This window comes from Ictalurus furcatus, chromosome 12, assembly GCF_023375685.1.
Source record: "Ictalurus furcatus strain D&B chromosome 12, Billie_1.0, whole genome shotgun sequence".
NCBI lineage: Eukaryota > Metazoa > Chordata > Actinopteri > Siluriformes > Ictaluridae > Ictalurus > Ictalurus furcatus.
Genome location: NC_071266.1, coordinates 1,255,001 through 1,280,241, shown reverse-complemented (window position 1 = coordinate 1,280,241; position 25,241 = coordinate 1,255,001). Strand labels below are relative to the sequence as shown.

The 25,241-nt window shown below is 38.3% G+C and overlaps 1 protein-coding gene across 1 annotated transcript in view; it reads right to left on the bottom strand.

The window, feature by feature from the left end:
• Positions 1–930: 930 nt before the first annotated feature.
• ahcy (adenosylhomocysteinase) overlaps positions 931–25,241 on the bottom strand; it is a 34,871-nt gene continuing 10,560 nt past the window's right edge. Inside the window, exons 4-10 of the mRNA XM_053637876.1 lie at positions 24,850–25,002; positions 24,306–24,418; positions 23,419–23,626; positions 23,221–23,308; positions 12,055–12,172; positions 7,817–8,011; positions 931–1,417 (exon numbers count right to left, since the gene is read on the bottom strand). Of these exons, the coding sequence (XP_053493851.1) occupies positions 1,286–1,417; positions 7,817–8,011; positions 12,055–12,172; positions 23,221–23,308; positions 23,419–23,626; positions 24,306–24,418; positions 24,850–25,002 (1,007 nt within the window). The 3' untranslated portion in view covers positions 931–1,285. The remainder of the gene's footprint in view (positions 1,418–7,816; positions 8,012–12,054; positions 12,173–23,220; positions 23,309–23,418; positions 23,627–24,305; positions 24,419–24,849; positions 25,003–25,241) is intronic.

The window sequence follows — 25,241 nt, the reverse complement described above, 5'->3', positions numbered from 1 at the left end:
TCCTTGGCATGTAAAGCACTTTGGTCAACATGCATTGTTATTAATTCAGCTATATAAATAAACATTGTTGTACAACAAATGAATATTATGTATATAAAAAAAACAACTAATATTTAAACCATAAGTCTAGGCCTCAGATCACTTACAACCCTTAATACACAAAGTTTTCCCTGAAACTGTCCTGAGCAGACATGACAAGACTTCGAGAAAGATCCTAGACTTTTAGGGGGTATGCTGCACACTAAAATACGGAGCACTGTAAAGTATTCCTAAAGTTTTAATTACTGTATGTTAGATGATTTTTAGCCTATATTTGAAAAGTCAAAACTGGAGCTAATTGAAAAGTACAGTCATATACAGTCAGGTCCATAAGTATTTGGACAGAGACACAATTTTCATAATTTTGCTCTCTCTTCATACCTCCAATCTCTATACTTCCAAAATGAAATGAAGCAATCAATGTGGGATTGAAGTGTAGACTTTCCCCAAAGACCCACAAAGAAGCAGCAACTGAAGGTGGCTGCAGTAAAGGCCTGGTAAAGCATCTCAAGGGAGGAAACTCAGCATTTGGTGATGTCCATGGGTTTCAGACTTCAGCAGTCATTGGCTGCAAAGTATTTGCATCCAAGTATTTAAAATAATCCTTATATATTTAATCATGTTAGTTTCACCAATTACTTTTGAGCCTGTGAAAATGGAGGGACTAGGAAAAAAAAAGGATGTAATTCCTGACTGGTTAACACGATATTTTTGTTAAACCTCTTGAATTACAGCTGAAAGTCTACATTTCAATCATATCTTGACTGTTCATTTCTAGCGGTGTACAGAGGCAATATTACAGGAAAAGGGAAAAAAAAAAAACGGGGTGAAAAAAAAAAAAAGAGAATACATAGACCTGACTAGGCCTCATAAAAGAACAGTAATACAGAATGAAGTACAGGCATGCTCTTTATTTTGCCATAAAATGGGTTTTCTTAAACATTTTTCTTAAACTTTTGAGTACAGTACACTCACGTGGAATTAACAAAAAAAAGTACATGGAACAAAAATTTAGCAAACTAATTGTATAGTGAGACCGAGTACTTGGGAGTCAACAAATCACTTCTTAAAGAGATTTTGTTTTGGCTTTGCAGGTTTTCATCTTGCGGGTGAAAGACAAATGAGAGCTTTTAGAGCAGCCTGAATTTTCTTTTTTATTGAGAATGCAGGCACAGAAAAGGTGAGTGCTTGTGGACTGTGGAATACTTTGATTGACCAGGAACACAGACCAACTGGCAGAATGTCCTCAGTAGCGATAGTGGTCTGGTTTGAAAGGACCCTCACTAGGTATGCCCAGGTATTTGGCTTGATTAGCTGTTAGCTTCGTCAGTCTGACACCAAGTTTGTCCAAGTGGGCAGCAGCTACCTCCTCATCCAGCTATATTTATCAGGAGAACAAGAGAGAGACGTTAAAAAGAAGTCAAAAAAACCACCCATGAGCAAAATCCTTCCAAACTTTGCATTGACTGTCAAATGTCAACACTGCCATATAATATATTTTAACAAGTAGTGTTAAAACATGTAGTGTCTCCAAAAGTACTATTTATACATCTTGTCAAATAAAGTAGAACTATGAGAATATGTAGAACGACAACAAAATTAATGGACATTCCATTTTGGTTGTGGCAATGGGTATATAATTTGGGTATAATAAATTATGTCGTTAGAATTTATTTTTTAGTTGTTTTTATTGTGGCGAAACTTAAAACTGTGCAAAAAAATAGTCCAAGTCCATGGTATAGTATGACAAGTTTCACTGTACAATCTAACTACAATGCTTTCAATATGCAGACTTATTAAAATGTGCTTGCATTATTGGTTTACTACACAATCATTTTCTGCTCAACAAATTTCAATAACTAAAAACTTTGAGGTGTAAAGATATACAAAATTTATATTTTGTATGACGCAATACAGTAATTAAATTTTATTTGTATAGCACTGTTCACACTGGACATTGTCTCAAAGCAGCTTTACAGAAACATATAAACACAGGATACAGATTTTATGTGTGTGAATTTATCCCTATTGAGCGAGCCGGTGGCAACGTTGGCAAGGAAAAACTCCCTAAGATGATATGAAGAAGAAACCTTGAGAGGAACCAGACTCAGAAGGGAACCCGTCCTCATCTGGGTAACAACGGATAGTGTGAAAGTAAAAGAAAGTTCATTATAGTTTACGCATCAAGTGGCTCCATAGCACTGCTTGGATATGTGCTTTCTATAAGTGTTTCAAAACCAGCAATGTTATATTAATTAATTGCCTAAAAATTAGCTCTATTAGCGACAGTTCCACTGAATGATTGTATAGCCCATAATTAAGTAAGGAGTACTGGTACACTCCCCCTTGTTCTGCCTTTTGAAGAATGGCTTCTGCTGATATTACCGCTGTCTCTCATTTCGACATCTTTAATTGGTTTGGTTTTTATGTTCTCGTCTTGTGATATTTTAGAGTGTGTTTGTTAATTGTTTGATTTTCCATTTCTGATTGGTTCGGTTATAGATTGTTATGGTTGATTTTCCATAGATGTGCTGCACCTTTAATGTTACTGACAATCTGTGGTTTATCCTTTTGTAACCAGGTCAGATCTGTTGGGCAATTGACTGTGGAGGTGTTTATTTTTGGCTACTGAAGCAAAGGAGGAGGGGGATCATGGAAAACTGTTTACATGCTTCAGTATAGCTGATTTTCCTTGTACAACTGATTTTCTGGATCTCTTTCTCTTAAAGCCACATCGGGCATTCTTTTGCTGTAGCCATATGTGCGCCTCCACAATTGCAGCACTTGGATGGCATCTGACAGCTTCCTTTATCATGACCCTCCTCGTCACAATTACAACAGATACTCTTATTCTTAGTTGTCATATAATATGTGTGTGTGTGTGTGTGTGTGTGTGTGTGTGTGTGTGTGTGTGTGTGTGTGTGTGTATATATTATACAGATTTCTGGCAGTCATGGTTGACTCGAGTGTGGTTGAGCCTAGCTATATGGTGAACTAGAAACTATGACTAGAAATGATGGGACATGTCAGAAGGTATGTTTGGAACATTGTGGAAGTGGATAAACAAAATTATGCTCTGTTGACTATTAATTTTGGTTATCCTCTTTGTTTGGATATGTATTAAACTGATGGTATGTCTTGTTACTAAGCTAACTGTCCATCCAAAGGCCTGTACATCCTATATCCATACTAGGTACACTGAAGGATGAAGTAGGTCCCATATTATTCTTATATGCGTCTTGTAGATCGAGTGTTAGGAATGAATTTTCTTTCACTATGGAAAGGTTATGAATGTTCGCTTGCATAAATCAATGTACGTGTTTATTATTTTCATATAATCAAGTGAGGGGGGGAAATGCAGAATTATTTGATTTTCCTTTACTTTCTCTTATGCTTAAAATCTGTTTCATTCTCTTCATGAAGATTTTTTATTATTTGAGAGTGTATTCTGTACCAGAGTGTTCTGATCTTATATGGGTCATAAGAGAAAAGGAATGTATGTAAAGATATAGATAAGTGGTACAAAGTCACATGAAGACCATTTAAAATACAATGTGCTAAGCCACTCTGAATATGTTATAGCATAAATGACCTAAAATCTTGTTATATTGTATATTGGGTAGGCATTCACACATTTGGTTAGAGAGGAAGGGAGACAAATTGCATGACAAGGCTGAAACAGAACTCCGACTACACTCCCATATTTCTCCATCTGAAGAACTTTCTGCTGAATTCATGTGCTGGGAAGATCCTGTCTGCACATTTATCATTTCACCCTTTGGATTTGACTGAAGTGTTATTCTGGTGGTAAAGACAACATTATAAATTTCCTAAATTTATGAGAAATGCTTTAATCTTAGCCCCATGACATCAGTATAAACCAACAATGCACAACAAGACTTCTTGTTGCCTATTCTGTCTGCATTGGGAATTGAGCACTTAATAGCTATTGGAGCATATTACTCCATTTGTGGTTTCAAAGCTCATCACTTCCAGCACTTAATTTCATTATATGCAGATGCAACTCCAGGCTTAACCTCTTTAGTATGGATTATAGTTGTTTTTTTCTATGCGTACACACATGCAAGATGGTTGCAATCTTGTGTACATCCTCAGAACTTAACATTACTCTGTGTGGAGCAATACCAATGTAAACTGTGGGGACAATGGAAACTATTACCCATATCATTAATTGACCTTGTAAATTTCATTCAAATTAAGAATTAGCTAAATTAATTAATTTAAATTAATTAGTAGATTTACCAGTGTTGCCAAAGTTAGCTGTGTCTTGAGGTCAGAAAGTCTCCAAAACTACAATCTGAAGTCACCGACATCACCACAAGTTGTTCGGAAGGGTTTCAAGAAAAAAGCCTCTACTCTCATCTCAAGCATCTCCAGTTTGCCAGACACTACTGGAACTTCAAATGGGATCGAGCTCCATGGTCAGATGAAACCAAAATAGAGCTTTTTGGCAATAAATGCCATAAGTGGTTTTGGTGCACACAGAGAGGTAGCCATATGGAAAAGTACAGGAGGAAGCACAAAGTATTGACTAAAAGGGTGCCAATAATTGTTGCACACCTATATTTAACAAATTTTTTTTTTTTTGATAAACCTGTTTTGTTTGCAACTGTTTGATATCCATGAAAGCAGAGTATTTTTATGAATTTTTTAAACAAAAGATCAGAAGGTTAAACAACAAAGACAATTTTTCCACAGCCTTGTTTGCTCATATTTACTAAGAGTGCCAATATTACTGGAGGGCACTGTATGCACCTTGCCACGCTACCACGTCAAACATACATGCACAGCAGCTACTGCAGTTTTACAGTTTTATCAGTAATCTCCCAAAGTTATCAACTACGACTGGATCACCATCTGATCCCACAGAACTTGATCAGGCAACTGAATGCTTAGAGTCAACATTCCACTACATGCTAGATAATGTAGCTCTACTTAAAAATAGACAGAAAAAACTAGCACCCTGGTATAACAACCACACACACCAAAATAGACGACTTGGAAATTAGAACGTAAATAGCATCAAACTAAATTGTTAGTATTTCAAACATTATGGATGGAGTGCCTCCTGAACTATAGAAAAGCTCTGTGCTCCTAGATTCTTAATTAGGAACACCACCACACCTTCAATATGTAGCAGTGATGACTTCTTGAATTTTTTCAGTGGTAAAATATTTGATTAGAAGGTTTCACTCCCCTTCCAGAGGCCAAAATAATTCCCTCATCAAAATCAACATGGGTGTCTCTCAAACGGAAGGCTGCATCCTAGTAAGACTGCATATCTCGGCTGCCATGTCATCAAGCGCTATCGAAGGCTATCTCAATTTGAAGGATCCTTGGATGGCAGCCTTAATTCGGCAGATTTTGAAGGATGCATCAGTGTATCCTTCGCGTCCTCCAATCACCCACAATGCTTTGCACACAATTCACGGAAAAAAAAAAAGTTATGAAACAGAAGACCAAAAATATTTTCGGAGATGAAGGCATTCCTGTTTTCTTTTGTTTTGTTGTAAATTAAATGCTGCCCATGTTATAAACCACTGGGAGACCACCGACTGTTGTCATATGATTCGCATTCGCTATACTGCATTATATAGTCAGTTAATATAAAAGATCTTTAAAATGTATTTCGAATAGTTTTTTTTCTTCTTATTAAAAGTATTTCCTAAATTATTTTTAAATAGTACTACAGTGCTAGAATTACAAAAAATAGTAATTTTTGTATTATAAAAACGTTATGGCATTACCGTTATGGCTTCGGTACTGGAAAAATAAAGAACATATTACAGTGTTGCTAGCAATTCACCATAATACTGCCATAACGTAACACCATTATGTTTTTGTGGCAGTTTTCATACACTGCAGATCTTAAATACGTTACAGCCCTAACAAAAGTAAAACAGAATGATTTAAGTTAAGCTTGAATATATTATTTGTAGCTCAAGCTCTTAAGTATTAATACTATATGTTAAGCAGAAGTTTTATAATTTCTCTTTTCAAAGTTTTTGCACCATGACCACGAGGGCGGAATCCTTCATGACATAGCCATGCGGACTTACTGGGTCATCTCATTCTAGCGTTCAATGCTGAGGAGGAGTCTAGCCTAGAAGCCTCAGAAGGACTTTTCTAGGAAGGACGCAGCCTTCCCTTTGAGAAACACCCTTCTGTACCAGATCCCTTTACCTACATGTTTCTTCAAACAGATAATTCCAGAAACAATCGAACCTCTGCTAAAAATAATAAATTCTTCCCTTAGCACTGGCTATGTATCTAATTTTTTTAAACTAGCAGTTATCAAACCCTCGATTAAAAAAACCAGACAACCCCTGTCAGTTATCAAACCTCCACTTTATCACCAAGATCCTAGAAAAATTTGTAGCACAGCAGTTATGCTCATACCTACATAGGAATAACATTTCATGTATGCATCAGTCAGGATTTAGGCCTCATCATAGCACAGAGACTGCACTAGTTAAAGTGGTAAATGACCTACTACTGGTCTCTGATCAGGGTTGTGTCTTTTTGCTTGACTGTAAAGCAGCTTTTGATACCACTGATCATACTATTCTCCTTGATAGACTAGAAAACGTTGTTGGAGTTACGTGAACAGCCCATGTCAGTTTGTAGATGTAAATGGTGACTTCTCTATTAATACCAAGGTATTAGTATTAGTATTTAGTATTCCGCAAGGTTCAGTTTATGGCCCATTGCCTTTTTCTTTATATTTGCTACCTGTGGGTAAAATTATTTATAAACATGGAATTAGCTTCCACTGTTATTCTGATGACACACAGCTGTATGTTTCAGCGAAGCCAGATGACCTTAATAAAGTTGAAGAATCTGTAAAAGACATTAGACACTATGCTTATTAGCTTCCTTTCTACTCAATTCTGACAAGACAGAAGTACTTGTACTAGGACCACATGCAGCTAGAAGTAAGCTTTCTGATTACACAGTAACTCTGGATGTTCTTTCTGTTTCATCATGTGCAGCAGGAAAAAGACCTTGGAGTGATTATTGACTCCAGTCTTTCATTTGAGGCTTATGTAGATAATATTACTAGAATAGACTTCATTCATCTCAGAAATATTTCTAAGATAAGAAATATTGTCACTAAATGATACAGAAAAACTAGTTCATGCTTTTGTTACTTCTAGGTTGGATTATTGTAATGCCTTACTGTCTGGCTATTCCAGTAGGAGCATAAACAAGCTCCAATTAGTCCAGAATGCAGCTGCAAGAGTCCTTACTAGAACCAGAAGATATGACCACGTCACCCTGATCTTATCCACAATCAAATTCCTATTGATTATTGAAAATACTACTAGTAAATTTTAAAGCACTGAATTATCTCGCGCTGCAGTACCTGAGTGAACTTTTGGTCTATGATCCGCCACGCCTACTTAGATCAAAAGGTGAAGGCTATTTGTTGGTACCTCAAATAGTGAAGGCTACAGCAAGGGGAAGAGCTTTCGCTTATAGAGCCCCACAGTTATGGAACAGTCTTCCAATTAGTGTTCGGGACTCAGACACAGTCTCAGTGTTTAAGTCTAGCTTGAAAACATTTGTTAAGTTTGTTTGGATGCTGTACAATTTGTTTACATTGCATATACTTGCAAACTTCAACGGTATTCTTCCTGTGCATATTGTATAAATATACAGCTTTTTATATACACAACTTCAATAGGGCAAAACGTTCTGTGCAGTGCAGCATGGCTCTTAATCATCTGAACAATTAGATTAAAAAAAAAGTTACCTTCTTGGGCAGAAAGTACACACCAACTGTGTATTTGCTAGTATTGGCCCAGAGCTCAATCTGGGCAAGGACTTGATTGGAAAAGGAGTTGCTCATAACAAAGCTGGGGTGACCCATGGCACATCCCAAGTTCACAAGTCGCCCTTCAGCCAATACAATAACATGCCGTCCATTCTTCAAAAGGTAACGGTCAACCTGGTGAAGGAGAAGAACAGAATTATGAGAGAATCCAAACACAGTAAATTAACTCATTCTTGAACTATTGTTAAAAACACAATCTAAAGTCAAGGAGTTTATCAGTAAAGAACAGTACCCCAACAATATACCCAATTAATTATTAACTAAAGAACTGTGTAAAAAAAATGTCATATTTTTGGCATTTTATTATTTCAACAACAATAGTCAAAGAACAAGCAAAGTTGGTAAGTAGGGATGGGTGATAGAGACTTAAAACTATATATCATGATTTTTCATGGCATTTTTTGAGGTAACAACATAAACGGATATATGAAGACATTCAACAATACAGTTGAAGTCATACATATGAATTGCAGAATTGGCAAAATGTTAAGAATAAAAAGAGAAGGATCATACAGGTGCATCTCAAAATTAAAATATCATGGAAAAGTAATTTAATTCAAAAAGTGGAATTTTCATATATTCTAGATTCATTACACAAAGTGAAATATGTCAAGCCTTTTCTAGTTTTAATATTGAGAATCATGGTTTACAGCTCATGGAAAAAAATAAAAATAAATCCAGTATCTCAAAATGTTAGAATAAAGAATTTATAATACAGAAATGTCGACCTGAGAAGAGCTCTGATCAGCTCATTAACTCAAAACAGCTGCAAAGGTTTCCTGAGCCTTTAAAATGAATTGGACCGTTGCTCAGTGGGCCAAAGTCCTCTTTTCAGATGAAAGTAAATGTTGAATTTCATTTGGAAATCAAGGTTCCGGAGTCTGGAGGAAGAGTGGAGAGGAACAGAATCCAAGCTGCTTGAAGTCCAGTATGAAGTTTCCAGTCAGTGATGATTTGGGTTGCCATGTCATCTGCTGGTGTTGGTCCACTGTGTTTTCTCAAGTCGAGAGTCAATGCAGCATCTACCAGAAGATTTTAGAGCACTTCATGCTTCCACCTGCTGACGAGCTTTATGGAGATGCTGATTTCTGTTTCCAGCAGGACATGGCTCCTGCCCACAGTGCCAAAACTACTAGTAACTGGTTTGCTGACCATGGTATTACTGTGATTGATTGTCCAGCCAACTCGCCTAACCTTAACCCCATAGAGAATCTATGAGACATACCAGACCCAACAATACAGACGAGCTGAAGGCCGCTATCAAAGCCGTAATCTTATATGAAAAGTTCCACTTTTTTAATTAAATTACAGAAAAAAAAAAAGAACTTTTCCACAATATTCACATTTTTTGAGATGCACCTGTAAATATTGCATTTTGTTTATTTAGTACTGCTCTGAGCACATTGAGTGCGCGAGGCCTCATTCAACCGCAACCATGTGGCGGTCTGCAGGGCATCTTTTTGTAACTTGCCGCGCGGTGCCGCATACGGAAATAAATTACTTCGAGGCGACTCTTGCCGAAAGGTACGACTGTACAGGCATTTCTATGATCCATCCATGTGGGACCATAGAGAGAGTCAAATGGCACAAAATTCATGGAAATGGTTTTCAAAAATAGTGATTTTGATTTGCTTTGTACATACTGCTGAAAGAATAAAGCCAAAGCTGAAAGTTTTTTTGGGAGTTCACCCATTCATCAGTATTATAATGGTGAGTGCATCAAGTATAAACGCCTCGTCCGTTTGGGCAGGTGCGCGTGCAGTCAGTGGAGGCTCACGGTGCAGAGCCAGGCGGAAGTATGAACAAGGCTTTAGCTCCATGAGGATGAAGTTGATGGTCCAGAAGCATCTGGAGCTTTTCTTTTAAGAAATCTGTCCATATTCTTTCACACTACACACGCATCACACGCTAATTATTAGGATAAAACACACGCATATATTCCGCATACTGATATTGACGTGCTGCTGACAGGTCAGCGAGGGGGTTGAGGGGGAAGGAATATTTTAATATATAATTTATTTATTTATTATTATTGTTATGCGTGTGTGTGTGTGTGTGCACGCTTGTGTCTTATTTCTGTGTCTGTTATTTCAGACATCAGATATTTATCATGTATATTAAATGTTTTATGCACATTTTAGAAATGTGTAAAAGATTTTTTACACAACACCCCTGCTCTCATCAGACGGGGTGGAAAGTAGTAATGTAGATATCAGCAGGATAAAACTAAAACTAGTAAACTAAAGCACTTTACAAGCAGGTTAATTAACTCACCCAAACGCATCCCATTAGAGATTAATCAGATTCATACACAACATAAATGCAACATTACAACTTTTTCTGCATCCATAAAAATAATGCAGAAATACTATAAAATAAATGTTTATACATATAAACATTTATTTTATTGTATTTCTGCATTATTTTTATGGATGCAGAAAAAGCACCGAATTAAACTACAGTCCTAAATTAATAATATATATATTCTGGTGTGTGTGTGTGTGTGTGTGTGTGTGTGTGTGTGTGTATTGGGATCTTTTCTGTTTTGGTTGTGTCAAGTTTTAGTCTGAAGTTTATATTTGTAACTCAGTTGTGGAGTTTATTTTAAATAAACAACAACAACAACAACAAAAAAAGGTACTGAAAGTTTGCCCCGCCCCATCCGATTAATCGAAAAAATACTCTGCCAACTAACCGATTACAAAAATAATCGTTAGTTGCAGCCCTAGAAAATATTTATATATGTTGTTGTGTTGAATCCTCATTTCTCCCCACTGTTTGCCTCAAATACCCTTAAAACATACTTCAAACAGGAAGAAAGCGACTGAAGAAAGTTTGACCTTTATCAGACATTTTACCTTGCTGTGACTTTAGACTTTGACCTGGTTTGGATCAATTCCAATCAGTTCATCTGCTGGTAATGATTAAATTCTACAAACATTCAACCGCTCGTTCCTGTGATATGCTAACGAGAATCTCAGAGGGATGCACACACCAATGAATAAACGGAGGGTTGGATACTTAACCTGGAAACAGGTTTTAAATCTCATACTTCTAATTAAACAAAAATCAATTCATTTTCCCATGCCTACTTGGTTGCAAATATAAAGTTTGTGTGAACATTATCATTTATTTTAATATTATTTTAACTGAACTTCAACCAAATATTATTATTATTATTAATACTAAACAACTGAACTTACAGCACCAATTTATGGGGTTAGAATTGTTTCATAATTCCAAATAAATAGATTATGATCCTCAAATAAATATAGAGAGATTTACAAAAATGAAACTAATTCATAAATGCATTGAATGAGATCCACGAATACATGTTAGTTTCACAAAAATAAATTAAATTGACAAATAAGATGAGATTTGCAAATAATTATTATTATTATTTTTTTTTAAACAAATGTTTTTATGGTCACAAACAACTCTGCCCTGCATTCATTTGTGAATTGCTGCATGCAGGTGTAGATTTGTAGGCTCTGTTCCCATCCTGATTGTAAAACAAAACGTGATTGGTTGGAGCGAGAACACACTACGATTGGTCAGTGCAACGTGACGGTTATCTAATTGGCTTGAGTAAATGGTGGGCGGAGTCCAATTATTCAACAGAACACATCCACAAAATGTCTAGAAATGTTTCAAAATCCACAAACACACAGGACACGATCCACAAATGAATGCAGGGCAGAGTTGTGGTTATGACATAACGTTTGTGTAAATAAATAAATAAATAAATATTTGCAAATCTAATTTTATTTGTCAGTTTCATTTATTTTTGTGAAACTACTAACATTTGTGGATCTCATTCAACACATTTGTGAATTTGTTTAGTTTTTGTAAATCTGCCTACACATATTTGTGGATTGTAATCGATTTATTTGGAATTATGAAACAATTCTAACTCCATAATTTTTTCACTGGTTCTTGATTTAGCAGTCTTGGTTCTTGTTTTAACATAAAAATAGAAGCATAGAGATTTGATGTATATAATATTGCCATTTGTTCTCACACTTTGAGCTAAACATGTCCCTCGTGGTTAGTTCTATGTCTTTATTTGTGTGTATTGCTATGTAATATACAATAGATCATTGTGTAAACTGTAGTTTGAATGAGTAAGTGCTCATGATGACTAATCAATCTAGTACCTGAGGTTTAACATTGATTTTCTCTGCAGCATTTTCAGTGAGCCACTTCATGTCAATCTCACAATCAAAATGGCCAATGTTGCACACAATGGCATCATCCTTCATCTGCTCAAAGTGCCTGTGGTTTGGAAAGACAGACAGAATAAACAAATAGAACATTAAATGGTAATCCAAAATGTTAAAACTTTACAGTTTTTACTATAAACAAATATGTACACAATACAGTTTTCTGTTAAGAAATATTTTTTCCCCTTAGTTTTGTCTTCTTTCGACAGGAGGATTCATCCATCAGTCATCATCACCTGCTTGTTCAGGGTTGGCTGTTTGTTGGATTCTTGGTCTCTGCTAGTGTTTGCTGCTAATGATAATCTGCTTTGTTATTTATATTTCTGACTCCCTCCTTTGCTGTAAGCCCAATTGTGTGCTAGTTTCTCACACTTTATGCTAGCTTAAATTGATTGAGAAATGGTAAGACTGTGCATGCACTTACAGTGAGGGAAAAAAGTATTTGATCCCCTGCTGATTTTGTACGTTTGCCCACTGACAAAGAAATGATCAGTCTATAATTTTAATGGTAGTTGTATTTGAACAGTGAGAGACAGAATAACAACAAAAAAATCCAGAAAAACGCATGTCAAAAATTTTATAAATTAATTTGCATTTTAATGAGGGAAAAAAGTATTTGACCCCCTCTCAATCAGAAAGATTTCTGGCTCCCAGGTGTCTTTTATACAGGTAACGAGCTGAGATTAGGAGCACACTCTTAAAGGGAGTGCTCCTAATATCAGTTTGTTACCTGTATAAAAGACACCTGTCCACAGAAGCAATCAATCAGTCATATTCCAAACTCTCCACCATGGCCAAGACCAAAGAGCTCTCCAAGGATGTCAGGGACAAGACTGTAGACCTACACAAGTCTGGAATGGGCTACAAGACCATTGCCAAGCAGCTTGGTGAGAAGGGGACAACAGTTGGTGCGATTATTCGCAAATGGAAGAAACACAAAAGAACTGTCAATCTCCCTCGGCCTGGGGCTCCATGCAAGATCTCACCTCGTGGAGTTGCATTGATCATGAGAACAGTGAGGAATCAGCCCAGAACTACACGGGAGGATCTTGTCAATGATCTCAAGGCAGCTGGGACCATAGTCACCAAGAAAACAATTGGTAACACACTACGCCGTGAAGGACTGAAATCCTGCAGCGCGCGCAAGGTCCGCTGCTCAAGAAAACACATATACATCCCCGTCTGAAGTTTGCCAATGAACATCTGAATGATTCTGAGGACAACTGGGTGAAAGCGTTGAGGTCAGATGAGACCAAAATGGAGCTCTTTGGCATCAACTCAACTCGCCGTGTTTGGAGGAGGAGGAATGCTGCCTATGACCCCTGGAACACCATCCCCACCGTCAAACATGGAGGTGGAAACATTATGCTTTGGGGGTTTTTTTCTGCTAAGGGGACAGGACAACTTCACCGCATCAAAGGGACGATGGACGGGGCCATGTACCGTCAAATCTTGGGTGAAAACCTCCTTCCCTCAGACAGGGCATTGAAAATGGGTCGTGGATGGATATTCCAGCATGACAATGACCCAAAACACATGGCCAAGGCAACAAAGGAGTGGCTCAAGAAGAAGCACATTAAGGTCCTGGAGTGACCTAGGCAGTCTCCAGACCTTAATCCCATAGAAAATCTGTGGAGAGAGCTGAAGGTTCGAGTTGCCAAACGTCAGCCTCGAAACCTTAATGATTTGGAGAAGATCTGCAAAGAGGAGTGGGACAAAATCCCTCCTGAGATGTGTGCAAACCTGGTGGCCAACTACAAGAAACGTCTGACCTCTGTGATTGCCAACAAGGGTTTTTAAACCAAGTACTAAGTCATGTTTTGCAGAGGGGTCAAATACTTATTTCCCTCATTAAAATGCAAATCAATTTATAACATTTTTGATGTGCGTTTTTCTGGATTTTTTTGTTGTTATTCTGTCTCTCACTGTTAAAATAAATCTAACATTAAAGTTATAGACTGATCATTTCTTTGTCAGTGGGTAAACATACAAAATCAGCAGGGGATCAAATACTTTTTTCCCCTCACTGTACATATCAGTGTACCAATCAGCATAACATTAAAAACAACTGACAGGTGGAATGAATAACACCGATTCTCCTTACAATTGCACCCATCAGGGGGTGGGATATATTAGGCAGCAAGTGAACAGTAAATTCTCGAAGTTACTTCAACGTCAAGAAGTAGGAAAAATGGGCAAGTATAAGGATCTGAGCAGCTTTGACAAGGGCCAAGTTATGATGACTAGACAACTGGGTCAAGATCATCTCCAAAACAGCAGGTCGGACAACATGCGCATGGGAGTGAATGATAGCCTGTCTGGTCCGATCCCACTGAAGATCTACTGTAGCACAAATTACTGAAAAAGTTTATGCTAGCTATAATAGAAAGGTGTCAGAACACACACTGCATGGCAGCTTGCTGTGTATGGGGCTGTGTAGAGTGCCCATGCTGACCTGTGTCTACGGCCAAAAGCACCTACAACGGGCACGTGAGAATCAGAACTGCACGATGGAGCAATGGAAGAAGGTGGCCTAGTCAGGTGAATCACATTTTCTTTTACATAATGTGGATGGCCGGGTGCATGTGCATCACTTGCCTGCGAAAGAAATGGCACCAGGATGCACTATGGGAAGAAGGCAAGCCGGCAGAAAGAGTGTGATGCTCTGGGTAAATGTTCTGCTGGGAAACCTTGGTCCTGGCATTCATGTGGATGTTACTGACATGTACCACCTACCTAAACATTGTTGCAGACCAAGTACATCTCTTCATGGCAACAGTATTCACTCATGGCAGTGGCCTCTTTCAGCAGGATAATGCACCCTGCCACAGTGCAAAAATTGTTCAGGAATGGTTTGAGCAACATAACAAAAGAGTTCAAGGTGTTGACTTGGCCTCTAAATTCCCCAAATCTCAAGCTGATCAAGCATCTGTAGGACGTGCTGGACAAACAAGTCTGATTCATGGAGGCCCACCTCACAACTTACAGGACATAAAGGATCTGTTGCTAACGTCTTGGTGCCAGATACCACAGCACACCTTCAGGGGGCTTGTAGAGTCCATGCCTCGAAGGGTCAGAGTTGTTTTGGCAGCACAAGGGGGACCTATACAATATGTTTAGACACATTACGTTAGAGGGCCACCCAGTGTATTTACCTAAAATAAATAAATAAATAAACAAAATAAATATAATATTTTATATATATATATATATATATATATATATATATATATATATATATATATATATATATATATATATATATATATATAATTTTTTTTATTTTAAAGGGAGTTTAGCTTAGTGTAGTCAGTTCTCTGGCAGTTATGTTAGCTACTTAAGACAGCCTAGTGTGGTCCTGTTTATAATCAGTGTTCTTTTTTTATTATCCTGTCCATGTTCTCTCTCTTAGGTGAGACTAGCTTTCTGTATATTGCTTGTTGTTGTCATCCATGTCTGATTGTTAGAGTTTTTTGCATAACCATCCTTCTTTTATGCCAAACTCACTTTGAGTACATCGGTCTCATCTGACCAAGAATCTAATTCCACTCAAAGGTTCAGTACAGTCTAGCAATATCCTGGAATTTACATTTGTGGTTAACAGAGAGAAAAGGCTTTCTTCTAACACATCTTCCAGAAGGTTGGTAGTTGGCAGGGAGGTGGGTGTGATGGAAGATTTTAGTATCGCCATGTCTACAAATCTACAAACATTATCCTTGGTGAAAGCATACCTTTTCACTGTGGATTGGGGCAAAATACACTTGTGTCCTATTCCAGGCAGGTACATTACTGCTTGCGTTGTTTTAAACTAAATTACTGCCTTGACATTGGATACAAGTATTTTCAGGCATGTAGTTTTTTTTATTTTTATTTTTTTATATAGCCATTATCTGATTTGTATTCAACACTTTTTTTTTTTTGTTAAAGCCCATGTGCTATGATCCCTTGTGTTCAGGAGTGTTTCCTCGACTTTTAGGTTAATTCATTCAGAGGATCCAGACCCACAGGCAAAGGCTGTCAAATCTCTCAGCACATTTGAGACAGAAGATATGCTTGGGGAGCTTGGACTTCTAGCAAGTGGAAGCCAAGGTCTTGCCAAGCATTTCATTACACAGATTCTATAAACTATGGTATGGATCACCAGTAGATTAGCAAAAGCCTATATCAGATGGTGAGTACAGCCATAGGTTGTGTTCTCACCATCTACTATAAGCTTGTGCACCTTCACTTGTAAACTGTTTTTCTGTCAAAACCAAAATGGTCCGGCATTGCCAAGGAGAACCATAATCGGCGATGTGTGGTCTTAGCATTGGTGAAGAGGTTGACCTTAGCAAATCCTCTCAGATCTTAGCCACCACTTCTGGGTGCAGATCTCAGTGCCCTGGATCTTGACAGTGTGTCCACTGGGCTGGTGGACGAGTTACTCTCAGTGAGGCTGTGGAACTGTGGAAAGGCCCAACTGAGGAGATAATTGTGCACCCTGAGGAGATTCAGTCCTGGTGATTGCTCTAGCTGACTGCTCAGATATTGTTTTGACAAACAAACTTGCAGCAATCTTCCAGGGCTAGTGGATCACCCTCAATTACATCTGGTAGATCTTACACTGGGGGTAAGGTAAGTGCCTGTAGTAACCATCACTGATGGGTGACGTATTCCCTACCTTTACATATTAATGCAAGTTAACCAAGCAAGCTTGGGCCCCATTCACTGACCCAAAGAAACATTTCCGTTTGTGGTTTCAGGGGTGTATTCAGAGTCTGAAAACCTACTTCTGAAAAGCCTGTAGCACCAACTTGAATTCCATTGGGTTTGCTCCAACTAGTAGCACGAGCATTCAATGGCTGAGTCCTAACTGGCAAGTGTAATATCTGCCACATGTTAGAAAGACATAATGGCTAGCTTGACTGTGTCTGGGTCACATCAGCTGTATATCTTTTGTCTCCAGTGTTTTCCCCAAGTTCAACAGGTTACTCTTCATATAGCTCTAATGTATATGAGCAAGTTGATCACCAGACATTCACCTAACTGTGCATGCATTTTACTTCCTGAAGTGGAGACTGAGTAAGTTTTTCAACTCATTTACACATATAGGGACAGCTGCACCCGTGGTGTGTAGGTTGGTAAGCCTAGTTATAATGACCGTGACCAAGTTACATATATCATAAATATGAACTACATCACTTATGCCAGCCCTTGACCAAGAAGAGGAGTTCAAATATATATATATATATATATATATATATATATATATATATATATATATATATATATATATATATATATATATATATATATATATATATAAAAAAAAATATAGAGACTAATATATTTATATTGAAGGCATTTATTAGCTTGTATTTTCATGTACTCCTGTTCACAAATTTGAAGGTTCCTTTTTGGCTTGGTCATAGACAAAATTTCTGACTACTAGGACTGCAAATTTGGATTTAAATCAGTGTAACTGGTGAGAGAATTATCACAATAAAATGCACAAGTGAGTGTAATTTGTATCTACCATTATTTTGACAAATCCACCTCCTGTGTTACCATTACTAGGGTATTGTGAATGACTCAAATGTAAAGAGTAAGAACTATTAGCCAATCCAAAAAAAAAAAAGTAGACATTGGTTTGTGCTATACACCAAAGACATTTGGGTTCGAGATCAAATGAGACATGAGACGAGAGTTTAGGATTGCAGCTTTTATTTCCTGGTATTTACAGTTGATGTCATGAGTTTATATGTGCCTTGCAGAGTCTGCAACATTTTACTAAAAATAAATAAATAAAAAATGAGGGACCATAAAAATTCCACTTTTTTTTTTTCTTAAAATAGTACTGTCCTGAATAAGCCATTTCACAACAGCTGTTTACATATAGTCCAGAAGACACAATAATAACTGAATTTAGACAAACAAACCCGTTCAAAAGTTTACATAAACTTGATTCTTAATACTGTGTTGTTACCAGGATGATTGACTGTTTTTGTGTTTTGTGATGGTTGTTCATGAGTCTCTTGTTGATCCTGAGCAATTTGACTGCCCACTGTTCTTCAGAAAAATCCTGCACATTCTTTGCTTTTCCAGCATCTTCCAACAGTGACTATATCAGGGTTTACCCTAGGTTTTCAGAGAGCTTAGGTGCTGTCTGGGTTCTCGGGGGTGGTGGTGGTTTCAGGGTTTGAAATTAATCTAAGGAATATTTAAAGTTTTCATGTTGTTTTCAACAGTTACCCTTACCATATCTGTGAAGGAAAGCTGGCAACACTTAGTCTTGGTACTTACAGTCAAAATAAATTAAACAATTAAAGCTTGTTCGATTGGATTCAAGTCAGGTGATTGACTGGTCCACTCTATCATCTTGATTTTTTTTTTTTTTCTCTCTGAAACCAGTTGAGAGTTTCCTTTGCTGTATGCTTTGGATCGTTTTCCTGCTGGAAGGTCCACCCACATCTCATCATCCAGGTGGATGTCAGTAGATTCTTCTCAAGAATCTCCCGGTAAAGGGCTCCATTCATCATTCCTTCAATTATATGAAGTTGCCAGTACCATGTGATGAAAAAGCAGCCCCACACCATGATGCTTCCACCTCCAAACTTCACTGTTCGTATAGTGTTTTAAGGGTGATGTCCAGTGCCATTTCTTCTCCAAACATGATGTGTAGTAGGGAAGCAGTGTCGCAGGAAGCAGTGTCCCTCGAGCCGACACTAATCTCTATACTTTAAAAATATAATTTTTTTGTTTTAACCTATATAACATTTACAAATATCACTGATACTATTTTAGGTAAAAACAATCGTAACGTTGCGCTGTTGCTAAGTTTCACTGGATCTTATGAACATCCGTGACTAGCTTGCAGCCCGGTAGCATCACCTTACCACTAGCTTTGCTTACATTTCACGTTTATCTCATTTACCGCTGTTTTTTTTTTAAAGCAAATATGTCGGTTGTTTCTCCGCTTTTGAGTGCAGATGAGGACTCGCTCAAGCTGCACATGGTGCTGTTGGAACGGGAGGATGTGGAGAAACAGATCCGCAGCCTACTCGACAAGCAGGCCCAGCTGCTGGAGTGAAGAACCATACTGGAAACATCTTGTGCTTCCGCCTACACATCCAAGGTAAGCACGCAGCATGGTATTCCCACTCCCAGCCCCTCTAAGCCGTGTGTTTCTCTGTTCAGGGACCATGCATCCAAGACCGATCCAGCCGAGGTCTCCGTCACGCCGGCACCGACACACCACAGCCCTTGGGTGAATCAGCGGCAGAAGGTGCGGGCCAGACCCCAGATGAGGACCTCTCCTGCTACCACACCTCCGGTGTTCGAGATCCCAACCAGGAACCGCTTCACCCCTCTCCGTCACACCAGACCAAACGCTGTGATCGTCGGGGACTCCAATGTGCGAAATGTCCACGTCGCTTCAACTATGGGTAAGGTACACACTGTTTTTTCTGGTGCTCGTGCACTTGATGTCGCTGCGCAGGTACCAGGAATCCTGAAGAAGGACGAGAGCATTGGAGCGGTCGTGCTGCACACAGGGGCGAACGACATCAGGCTGCGGCAGACGGAGGTTCTGAAGAGGGACTTCACCAGGCTGATCAAGACGGTACGAGGCAGATCGACCACCACGAAGATCATCGTCTCTGGACCTCTTCCCACATACCGACGTGGAGCTGAAAAGTTCAGAAGACTTCTTGCTTTGAATGACTGGTTAGTTTCCTAGTGTAATGAACAGAATCTGCTGTTTGTAAATAACTGGAATCTGTTCTGGGAGCGGCTGTCAGACAACATCTCCAAGACGCTACACACCATGTGACTGCCTACCGCAAGTACATAGTCCTACAATAACAACATTCATCATAATCAAATGTTCAATTAATAGTTCTACATTTGTAGTACATACTATAGAGACTGTGTCTGTTCCCCGAGCTATACAAATACATAGACAATTTCGGAAAGTTTGTTTTAATAACCTAATTAACATAAAAATAGATCATACCAAATGCACATCCAGTACCTTTGAACTGAAGCTAGGACTATTAAACATTAGATCTTTTGCGTCTAAGGCTCTTATTGTTAACGAAATCATTACTGATCAGGAATGCAATAAGGTGTTTAACGGAAACTTGGATTAAACCATCAAGTACATCGCATTAAATGAAGCCAGTCCTCCTGGATACAGTTATGTACATCAGCCTCGTTGAACTGGTAGAGGAGGCGGTGTTGGCCTCATCCGTAGTCAAAATCTAGTCAGTCATCACACAAAAACCTAGTCATAAATTTAATTCTTTATACCAGCATAACTTATGTAGGCACAAAGGACATGTAAAGGACATTAGACATTGGGTGCTTATTAACTTCCTTTTACTTAAATCTGATAAGACAGAAGTACTTGTACTAGGACCACGTGCAGCTAGAAGTAATCTTTCTGATCTCACAGTAACTCTGGATGGACTTTCCGTTTCGTTATGTACAGCAGTAAAAGACCTTGGAGTGATTATTGACTCCAGCCTATCATTTGATGCTCATGTAGATAATATTACTAGGATAGTCTTCTTTCATCTCAGAAATATTTCTAAGATACGAAATATATTGTCACTACATGATTGTTCATGCTTTCGTCACGATTACTGTAATGCCTTACTGTCTGGATGTTCCATTAGGAGCATAAACAAACTCCATTTAGTCCAGAATGCAGCTGCTAGAGTCCTAACTAGAACCAGAAGATATGACCACATCACCCCTATCTTATCCACACTGCATTGGCTCCCAGTGAAATCTCGCATTGATTATAAAATACTATCATTAACCTATAAAGCAATAAACGGTCTCGCGCCACAGTATCTAAGAGACTTTTGCTTTTATATGATACGCCAAGCCTATTTAGATCAAAAGATGGAGGCTATTTGGCGGCACCTCGAATAGCGAAGGCTACAGCAGGGGGAAGAGCTTTCTCTTATAGAGCCCCACAGTTATGGAACAGTCTTCCAATTAGTGATCGGGACTCAGACACAGTCTCAGTGTTTAAGTCTAGGCTTAAAACGTATTTGTTTACTCAAGCCTACCCTGACTAGACTTTCTGTTACACTAAGCACAGTCCTAATAAACTTCTCTCCATCTCTCCTTCTGTCGAGCCACACACGATTTTATGGAGATACTAGAGATCCTGATCCTTTCTGCTCTCCGGACCTGCCTGATCCATTCGGATGCCCTACCTCTGGATGGAGCTCTCATCTACTCCAATTCCAGATGGACACACTCACTGTGGTTGCTGGGACTACGGCTACTTCTAAGGCCAAGCAGACTTCATATTAAACCATAATGAACTTTTTTACACTATCTGTTGTTACCCAGATGAGGACGGGTTCCCTTCTGAGTCTGGTTCCGCTCATGGTTTCTTCCTCTTAACATCTTAAGGAGTTTTTCCCCTTGCCACCGGCTTGCTCAATTGGAATAAATCCGCACATTTAAAATCTGTATCCTGTGTTTATATGTTTCTGTAAAGCTGCTTTGAGACAATGTCTATTGTAAAAAGCGCTATACAAATAAAATTGAATTGAACGACAGCCAAAAAGTTCAATTTTGCTCTCGTCTGAACAGACTACACTCTCCCAATATTTCATAGGCTTTTTCTCCCCCATAGTTGTAGTAAACTTTAAACGAGCTTCAACATGCCTTTTCTTTAGTAATGGAGTCTTGCAGGGTGAGCGTGAACATCGTTTTCTCTGTGACGATGGTACCTGCTGCCTCCAAGTGTTCCTGGAGCACTTTGGCTACCATTCGGACTATTCTCCGGACTCCCTGGTCAGAAATCTTGTGAAGAGCTCCTGTGCGTGGCTGGTTGATGACGGAGTGATGTTGCTTCCACTTGTGGATAATGGCCCCAATGGTGCTTACTGGAAGATTCGAAATACTTCTGTATCCAATTCGATCAATACGTTCCGCAACAATAAGGTTCCGAAGGTCTTGGGAGAGCTCTTTGCTGTTATCAAACCATGAGATGTTTCTTGTGTGACACCTTGGTACCGAAAAGCCTTTTTTATAGACCATCAATTTACTAACCCAGCTGATATTAATTTGCACAGATAGGCGGTATAATTACTCTCTAAGTACTTACAGATATCAGCTGGTTCCTTGCCTTGGAGAACTGCTTTTTCTTGGCGTGTTCGATACTTTTTTCCCCTGTGTCATTCCACTTTATTACACAATCTTATTTATGGATTTTAATGTTGTGAATTTTTTATATTTCCAGATTTCTTGAGTTAATACCGATGTCTGGTGAAAAAGCCCAACCCTATGTGAATAACCTCATTGGAAATATATTTACTGAAAAAAAGAAAGAAAGAAAAAAATAATAATAAAAAAAAATGTTGAGGCGTTCAATACTAATTTCCCCCACTTTACACCGATCATCCTGTTCAAAAGTTTACACACCCCTGACTCTTAATGTATCGTGTTGCCTTCTTGAGAATCAATGAACGTTTGCACCTTTTGTAATAGTTGTGTACGAGTCCCTCAACTGTCCTCAGTATGAAAAGATGGATAGTCACTGTTGCAAAGGGGTCAAATATCTAAAAGATGCTGGAAAACCAAAGAATGTGCAGGACCTGGAGGATTTTTCTTAAGAACATTGATTCAGTCTAACTGCTCAGGACAAACAAAGGACTCATGAACAACCACCACAAAACTTACAGTCACTGATCAACCAGGTCATTTGTGTAAATTCAGTTATTATTGTGTCTTGTGGACTACATGTAAACACCTGTTGTGTGAAATCGCTTATTCAGGGCAGTACTAAATGGAAAAACAAAATGCAATTTGTATGACCCCTCTTTTTTTTTTAATTAACATTTTGCAGATTCTGCAAGCCCTATCCAGACCCAAATGTCTTCAGTCTACAGCAACAAAAAAAAAAAATGTAACTAGCCTTGCTGTTCCAGTAGTTTCTGAGGGGACTGCGGATAACTACTTATGAACAAAAGATGGCCATTTTTGTCATAGATGCACAAAACATTACCCGCCTTTCCAGCAGATAATCTAATGCAGCTGCATACACAACAATGTCAAGATGGCAGTATATGCTTATGACTGTGACTCATGACATACCTGCCCAGAATGATATCCTCACAGCCAGTAGTTGTCACAAAAATGTTTCCTTCCTTGCAGGCCTCATCCATTGTAGTCACCTCATAGCCTGTAAAGGCATTCAAATTCACTTAATCAAAAACAGCATATTTGTTTATGTCGCTTGCAAGATTAAAAAAAAATTGCATATACTTTATGACAAATGAGCAAAACATGTACCTTCCATTGCAGCCTGTAGGGCATTGATGGGGTCAATCTCTGTGACTATGACTCTGGCACCAAAGCCTCGAAGAGCCTGAACACACCCTTTACCGACATCACCATATCCAGCTACCACAGCCACCTTCCCGGCAATCATTACGTCAGTCGCCCGCTTGATTCCATCAATCAGGGATTCACGGCAGCCATACAGATTATCAAATTTACTCTGTGCAAAGAAAGTGAACTAAATAGTCAGCTCCAAAGTTACTGGCAGCATTGGTAAGGATTGATAAGAAATGATTATTCAAAAAGTTGTGTTGTTAATTAGCAGAATCTCACACTGAAATTGATCTGATCTTAACTTATTCTAAGAAAATAAAACACGTGTCAATTATTAACATTCCCACAAATTCTTAACGACAGTGCACAGCTTTAGCACTTAGATCTTTGAAGACATGCACTTGCCCATTACCCAAAGAATACACTTCAGAACCCTGACTCTTGATAGAGCAAACTACAGCCACTGGTGTCCCTAAAGGCCTAGCTAATGTCACTGATCATAGAACAAATTCTCCTATATTCAGTGTCAGAATGGCTACTAGTTTATTCTAAACTAAAAACAGAGGTGAAAAAAGTAGTCAAGACTAGGCCACAGTTTTGCAATGAATCTTATGTAACTGTGGTCTTGAGATGTCCTGGTTAGCTAGTACATAAGTTTTATACTTATTGACAGTGTATGAATAGATTTAGGAATGCACTTGGCCCTCATTCCCAAATATAGGGACCATTCAACTGTACTTTTCACCATGAGTGTCATGAATTTGTGTCATCTGGATTGGTCAGTTTATATATTTATTGCAATCACTCAGCAATATCCAACTTTATATAGTAAAACTTGCAGTTACCTTGGTAACAGAGTCGTTCACATTAATAGCAGGAACTTTGAGTTCGCCCTTCTTCAGCATCTTGTAGAGTTTATGAACCCCAGTGGTGGTCTCCTCAGAAAGACCCTTAATTCCTGAAATAATTAATGAAAAATGAAACAGCCTAATGCTACCATCATAACAGACATAATTGCAGGCAAGTATGAGAACATTTGTAAATCATACACATAATTGTAATTTAGAGAAGTGAAGGACTTTTCTAGTATATTCTAGAAAGCAAATGGGCCACCAGTTTGGGACTCTGACTCTGAACAGAAGACCTGGCCTGGAGAAGGTTGTGAGTGAGTCAATGTGCAACTCAAAGCTTAGTCAAAATATGGGAGTCTGTTGCAGACTTACTGTGGTGTTTTGGTTTTGTTTGAGGTATTTTTGTAGTAACGTGATAAAATTATACTGACATTAGAAAATAAGGATAACAAATGTATCGTAAATGCTTAACACAAACTAACGCCTTCAGCTAAATCATAACATTAGTTTGAAAACGAGAAAGGAAAATGAACTATACCTGCTAACAATTTGGGATATTTCTGGTGCACAAGGTTGGTTAGATCACCACCATCGTCCAGGATCATGTTGAGAGGTTGCCCATCCTTGAAGTAGATGGTCTGCTCGATGCACCACACATACTCCTCATCTGTCTCCCCTTTCCAAGCATACACTTTAAAAATAAATGAATTAATTAAAACACACACGAAGTTGGCACAAGGTTGAAAGCAGCAGTAAGCTCAAACGAGAATAGTGTAAGATTTAGTGTACATTAGCAGGTAAATGTTTCTATTTAGCATAATTTATAATAGGATCAGATAATCTCTAGGATGTTTTGATGACTACCATAACAATAAGCAAGTAAGAAATCAATTATATTTTGTTTTTTATTGTCAATTATATTTTTTTTGC